This window comes from Scaptodrosophila lebanonensis, unplaced genomic scaffold, assembly GCF_003285725.1.
Source record: "Scaptodrosophila lebanonensis strain 11010-0011.00,11010-0021.00 unplaced genomic scaffold, SlebRS2 tig00000136-arrow-arrow-pilon, whole genome shotgun sequence".
In the NCBI taxonomy this organism is placed as follows: Eukaryota; Metazoa; Arthropoda; class Insecta; order Diptera; family Drosophilidae; genus Scaptodrosophila; species Scaptodrosophila lebanonensis.
This window is the reverse complement of record NW_022060586.1, coordinates 692,686-700,274: the sequence shown is the minus strand read 5'-3', so window position 1 is coordinate 700,274 and position 7,589 is coordinate 692,686. Positions and strand designations below refer to the sequence as shown.

Here is a 7,589-nt window from a genome sequence, read left to right as displayed (position 1 = left end):
AAAGTGTAAGTAAATGTTGTATGCAATTACGCATTACAAGTCAAATAGAGAGCTCGATTTTAAAGAGACTTAAGCTGTCGCCTTTCTTTCCATCTGTTGGGAGGAGCGAAAAGCGGAAGTCAACGCCCACATGTGGCGGAAGCACCGCAAGCACAATACGAATACGAATACGAATATGTACTCGTAACAACAGCAACAGCTTTTATTTTGCTGGCCATTGTCACTTGTGTCAACCACAAGGACACGTACCACATACATACAAGTAGTATACTATATATAGTGAGTTAGTTTATTTGCGTAAGCGACAACACAAACACAGCAGCCCCAAAACTAATTGCATACAAATAGGCGTCGTAATCGGCAAGCGTGTTGTGACTCGGGTCGTAGGTAAATAAACTACATATACATACTTATACTTGTACTATATGTATATATTATTTACACATATTGGGCCTTTTGGTGTCCACGCCTCACGCAAATACTCGTGAAATCATTTTCCCAACCAAATGCGCCAAAACGGCCAAAAGTGGGCGAAGTCATCTAAAGTTCCAACGCCGATCCCCACCGCTCCCAAAAACCCCCCACTCACAAAAAACTTTTCTAACTGCCAAAGCTGTCAGTGCCTAATGAAAATTGATGTTATATGATTTAGACTGTTGTTCTTATTTTGTTTTTGTTGTTTTTTTTTTTTTAATTCGTAAGGCATTGGTACTGGGGATGACGGTACTTCAGAAAATAAATTAATATTTGTGCTCATAAGGCGGCCAAATTAATTTAATGACAGCAGTCAGGACAGCGAACTCTCCTTATCTACTGATATTGCTATGTATTTGCACGTTAATGTAAAGGATCGTGTGTGAATTAAAAGTATATTACTATAACGAACATTTTTATGTGAAAATATCCTTAACTGTAAATCATCCAACAGAAAATATTCAATTCCAGCAGTAGATAATTAAGGTAAGAATATAGTTATAGTTCTCATAATCTATTATAATTCTTTTACAGAAGTTTTACACACACAGCTTTCTCAGAAGTCAATCTACTTATATCCAACTTGCCGCATCCCCTTTAAACACGAGCTTTGCTGCATGTCTCCTATTTCAAATACCAGCTAGGTTATTTCATTACTGAATTCAAATATTCTCGTCTATGTACTTACTTACACGGAATCGGCATACATACTATATACACATATCTTACATTATATACCACTTACAGTTTATTGAAAGGAAAGCACTGCATAGCCCCATCTTAACGAGTTAAATATCTTAAATCGGTATAAGTCGATTAGTTCATTAATAAAGAGGCAACACCTGAGGAGGACTTTCCGTGCCTGTTTAAAAACAAAATCAGTTTTATTGTAGTAACTCATTGATGTACCAATTGCATTAAATTAAATTTGTACACTTGTACATTGCTTCCCACATCGGCAGCAAATGTCTTAAAAGTTCTGTGAATTTAATAAAAAACGTACACACGTAGACGTGATGCTGACCCGTCGAATGGACCATGGTAATGTGCCTTTTACTGTCCACTTACAGGAGAGTATTAAATTTTTAATGGCCGTAGCTTACCTAAAAAGAAACAAAGAAAAAGAAGAAATAGAGCATGAATACGAGTGAATATTTAATGCGGCTCCTGTTGCTGACGGAAGCACTTAAATCATCTTTAATGACAATTTTTAATACGGCTAATTACCATGTCATTTGTGTACCCTGCACCCACAGGATAAAAGAGTAAACTAGTTTAGAGCAAGTGTATGTAACCCACAGAAGGAAGCGTGACAGACCCTTCCACATTCTCCACGACCGACAAAGGGCGAGTTTGAGTTTATTTTTTCTGATGCAATAATTTAATTAAATTAATACATTCATTTAAGAGTTGGGCCCGCCACACTCAAGCATTTCATTTAATTACATTTTACTTAAATCAATTTAATTAAATTTATAAAACACAACGTATGTATTTTCAACAGCTATAACATAAATTTTAATCAGGATTGTGCCTATGCGCTCGTGTGTGTGTGGTACGGAGCTAACCTAAGCAGCAACATACTATATATATCATGAAGAAGCTCAATTTGAGCGCACTAACCGGATATAATTTCCAAATTTGAGTTCAAAGTTCCATGACTTACGGGAGTTATGGAAAAACACTAGTTACGGTGGAGTGGGAAGTGCATCAAGATATATATATGTAAGGCATCTACATATGTCTTTAGCTCCCTCTATAAGATTTTAATGTCTCTAGCTCTTACAGCCTCTGATATCAAGGTGTTCAAGCGGATGTACGGACTACAGGCAGACAGATCGACACGACTTTTCATGTCTTTCAAGAATATACGAGTATGTACTTTGTGGGCTCAGAAGCGTTTCCATTGGTCGGTTATAATTTTCATTTTGCACAAGCCTACCTTTTAGGTACGGGGTATACACAGGTTCAATAACTTCTCTGAATAAGAGTATTATTCAAAGCAGAGCCCAAATCTATGCAATATATTTGAATATTAAATTCTACATTTAGTAAGTTTCATATTTGTCACAACATTGGTTTTAGGTCTGTTGTAGTTGATTTGTATATACCAAAAATACTCAACAAAGTATATTTAATTAAATATATGTAAGTTTAGTACTCAATTCAAAAATCTTGAAATGTAAAATAGAAGAATATATTTACTAGAATTCCCAAGTCGGTTTTCTATGGTTATACGAGTTAAACGAGTAAATACAACGTTCTTCACATGTGCGGGCGTCAAGTATGTATTTTAAATTTCAATGTGCAGCTGCATTGTAAAGAAGGTGAAAAACCGATGCTTATTAAAGCATGAAAAGCAATTTTTCTTTGTAGTGCACTAACTGGCCAAGATGCTGAGGACGCTTTGGCTGCGGTTTTGGCTCCGGCCGGGCTAAGACACGGTTACACAGGCTCAGACATTTGCAGACAGTTTGCTCTTTGTCCAATTATTTACCTTTTCACCACATATTAATTATTTATATTTCTAAGCCACATGTACACTTTTATGTATTTATGGGAGTTGAATGCATGATTTAATGCATTATTTACTATACGTCTACATACTACATATATGTGCAATATAAATATAATGCTTTTAAGCATTGAACTCGAATATTCCCCGGAGAGTATCGATTGAGTTCAGATCGACTAACTGCCGCCACCTCGGCCTTATCTGACGTGTAATCAACACTATAAGAGTCAAAAATTGTGTATTTCAAGGAGAATGGAATAAGTCTATAGTCAACAGTCAACACGAGCAAAGCTTTGCAGAACGCAGGAAAAGCACAGGGCCAGAGATAAAGAGAGAGAGACGAACGGAGCAGGGCCTTAATGAACTGTTCGGCCAGGCTCAGGGACATTGACGTTGCACTGGATTGTGCGAAAACTGCCATTGCCGCTGCCATTGGATTGAGACAAAGACCAACCTGCGGGTATTCCATACGTACTAAGAAATTCCATTTGAGTACACATTTAATTACACAAAGGATGTGCAGGCATGCGCCGCCTGAAGGTCTTGGAGGTCAGCCGAAAACTCGAATGTTGCTTAGGTGGGGGCCTGAAACCGTTCAAGAACCATAGCTGTACTTGTACATATACGGATTTGCAAGAGGAAGCAGAAGACTATGGGTGCATCGAAGCTCGAACTGTTAAGCAAAACCTTCCGCATACCCCTCACCTATTTTGTATGCTAATGAGTAGGTTCTAAGCTTACTTTGCAGTACTCGCGATACTAGGCTCTAGGCCTTCTCACTATTCGTTTTATGGCATGATATAGAAATTAAATGATGATTTGTTCCCGTTAAAAGAACATTTTTTATTTAATGTTTAATATTTTATTGAATATTTTATATTTTTATAGCCTGTACCCAAAGGGTGAAAGGCTATACTAGTTTTGTGCGCGTGTATGTAACACACAGAAGGAGGCGTGGCAGACCCCACAAAGTATATATATTCTTGATCAGGATGAGAAGACGAGTCGATATAGCCATGTCCGTCTGTCCGTCTGTCCGTCTGTCTGTATGAGCGCAAGGATCTCAGTAAGTACAAGAGCTAGGATAACCAAAATTAGTATCAAGGTTCCTATAAGCCCTAGGCAGAACGAGTTTGTTTATTTTTTCTGCTGCATATATACACGCATATAAGCACGCATAGGTACGTGATGTAAATGTATGCTGTTTAAACTGAACATAAACATGTATTCTAATTTAATTTAATTAATTATTTTAATTAATTAATTCATTCATTTTTTTTAATAATTTAATTTTTTTTAAAATTTTTTTTTTTTTTAATTTTTCCTTTTTGTGGAGAGTACAGGCTATTTTACTGTCGGGCTTGCTCGACTGTAGCATTCTATCTTGTTATTTAATATATTTGTAATCTTGGTGCTTTGAAAATTTTGCTTTAACTGTAGTCATATTTTTAAAATCCTTCGAAGTATTTTAAAAATATTTAGCCAACTAGCCTATAACAGCATGGCATCATAAGCTAATTTTTCGACACCAGCCACATTCCCCAGGTTCACAAGGAGAACCCCAATTGTTTTCTAGGTCTTATAGTCTCCAAAACACACGGCGTTACTCCCCCATTATCGGGGGATTATTCAACAAATAAAACAAATTTGCTGTCTCTAGCTCTTACAGTCTCTGAGATCCAGGTGTTCATGCGGCCAAACAGACAGACAAACAGACACACAGTGCTAGATCGACTTGTCACGCTGATGAAAAATATATATACTTTGAGGGGTCGGCCACGCCTCCTTCGGCCTGCTACATTGTTCAGCTTGCGCAAACTTAATAAACTCTTGTACATTTCATGTACAGAGTATAAAAAAGACGCCTTTAGGATTCCCACAGCTGCACTAGTATTTTTTGGGGGCTACAGAGTATGCCACCTTCGGCCTTCATAGCTGTAAAACTCTCCCTTATAACTTTACAAAGTTCCATAACAAACAAAAGTGAATTAATATCATATATTTCATGAGTCACAATCTTTCGCAAAACAACAGGTCGTTTTAAAACTACGTTTCTTTTCATACGGATGCCAAGAAATTAAATTAGATACTCCATTAAATGTACATTGCAATGATCAATTCAAGTTATTAACTGGGTTATAATACATTAACATTCAAACAAAAGTAAATTAATATCATATATGTATTTCATAAGTCACAATCTTTCGCAAAACAGCAGGTCGTTTTAAAACTACGTTTCTTTTCATACGGATGCCAAGAAATTAAATTAGATACTCCATTAAATGTACATTGCAATGACCAATTCAAGTTATTAACTGGGTTATAATACATTAACATTCAAACAAAAGTAAATTAATATCACATAGTTCATGTTTCAATCTTTTACAAAACAGCAGGTCGTTTTAAAACTAAGTTTCTTTTCATACGGATGCCGAGAAATTAAATTAGATACTCCATTTAATGTACATTGCAATGATCAATTCAAGTTATTAACTGGGTTATAATACATTAACACATAATCGTAAGCTTAATGTTCCGCATGTTGAATCTGCTAATTTATGTTAGGTATTAAAACCTAGAGAGGTCCCTGTCGAACTCTTTTTTGAGGACTGGGATACTGCCGATTCGATCGGGTCCTTCAGCTCGTACACCTTGTACACCAAGTAGTTTGGCTTGATGAATTTGTTCGATAATTTCAGTGAGTATGGATCAAATGGAAAGAATGTATCGAGGGTTTTCTCTGGCAGAGCCTCGTCATGGCGATAAACGATGGCCAACTTGTGGCTTGTATTCTGCTCCAAAACAGTGTAGCAGTGCGCCAATTGGTGAGCACGCGTCACAGCAGCAAAAGCGGTGGCAACTGGTGGTAGACAGTAGCGTAGCGGATTAAAACGGCACAGTACTAGCCGGGAGAGCTGCAAGGACTGCAGAAAGCGCAAGTTTTTAGAACTAGCAGTAAGATCTTGAGCTCGAAACGCTATCAGATAAAAAACCGCGTGGCAAACCGAAAAGAAGACTATATTGGTATTGGAGGTACACTCTTCATCACTGTCGTCTATATAGGTATGTGCCCATCTGCAAAGTTTCTTTAGATATGAAGTAATGGTGTTTAATGGCAAGAATTTGGCACGCGCCAGGAAACTGGCCATGTAGCAGATGGCCGCATGTCGTATAACAGCTGACGTTTTAGGGTTCTGCATCTTCTGCAACAGCATGCAGAGGAACGATTGCGCAAACAGTTTCTTAAAGCTGCAGACGTAAAAAATTACGAATTGGACGTGATGAGTGTCGTGGCTGGGAAGCAGCACATTCTCGAAAATGTTCAACAGGATCTTGAAAAAACGATTTTGAGAACAGCGATCTTCGTCTGTGGAGTCGGGTGCGGGGCGGCATTTACTTTCCAAGAACTTGTACAGTTTCATTAGACATATGTCCAATGTTCGGCCGATGGGGTGCTTCACCCATCGAGACCGTTTTGACCTTGCTGTTGCTATGTGAGGATCAGCTTCCTCATCGAGATCAATTTCGGCCGGTGGCGCATGCACGTCTAATATTAACAGCTTCTGCAGTGCCAGGTGCAAGAGCAACTCCGCAAAAATGGGCTTATATTCTATGAGCCAGAGCAGATTGTGCAGAAAACCAGCCGTAACATGTGTAGGTCTCTTAAAGTATGGAAAGTTTGCAGCTGTTGCATCATAGACTACGTCCATTGCTATAGGCACTGCAGTCAGTATGCGATTGAGTAGAGCGTGCACAATTTCCAGCTCCTTGCGTACACCTTCCGACGGGGAACCCTGGATCCAATCACAACCATCCAGACTGCTCGGAATCCAGTTGCCGATCAGGTTTGGCACACCCACGTGTATATGAGAACTGTGCGCAAGCAACACATCTATGCTAAATTCAGTATACGCCCGCACTGCTTTTTTGGACCGCTGCTTCCAGGACAACGACAGCAGAGCCTCTACAACGTCGGCGAACTCTGATGAGAGATCATGGACAATTTTTCGTGCATCTTTCAAAATTCTCACAGCTTCGTCATCGCTTAACGGTGATTCACGAAGAAAAAATGCAAATGCTTGAACTGCTTTGAAATCGTTGCTATTTAGGGCCGCATTAACCGATGCGATCAGGCCTATTTCTCTTGGCATGGAGAAGCGCACGGTCTTTAGGGCCGCTGTCCTGGCACTCTTCCAAGCTGCTCGGGTAGCGGGTTTCAGTATGGACGTAATGTCCGACTTTGCCGTGGAAACAGACATAATTCAACGGATACAAATTAAAGGAAAGCTGGACAGCTTGTACTTCCCGAATTGGCGCAATTTCTAACTAATTGCTCTGTTAATAAGTGATGTAAATATGCAGCGATACATCGATGTATCGATTTTTACGTAAGCGATTGTTTTCGAATTTCTATGCATCGACGTTATAAAAATATTAACTTTCCATAAAAGAAAGTTAATATTAGGCGGAAAATCAACAGAGATGATTGAAATATGAAATGTTTTTATATCAACAGAGACTCTGTCATTATATTTTACTTAATGTTGTTAACCAATAGAGTTCTCATAAAATTGACTTTTGATGAATACTTAAAAAACCG

General features: G+C 38.4%; 1 protein-coding gene across 1 annotated transcript; it reads right to left on the bottom strand.

The window, feature by feature from the left end:
• Positions 1–5,550: 5,550 nt before the first annotated feature.
• Positions 5,551–7,248, bottom strand: LOC115629198 (RNA polymerase I-specific transcription initiation factor RRN3-like). The gene has a single exon (XM_030525598.1). The coding sequence runs from the start codon at positions 7,246–7,248 to the stop codon at positions 5,551–5,553; it is 1,698 nt and encodes a 565-aa protein (XP_030381458.1).
• Positions 7,249–7,589: the final 341 nt, after the last annotated feature.

What these genes read in the sequence shown, in the direction of transcription:
- LOC115629198 (XM_030525598.1), bottom strand. Translation starts at nt 7,248, where the DNA reads ATGTCTGTTTCCACGGCAAAGTCGGACATTACGTCCATACTGAAACCC.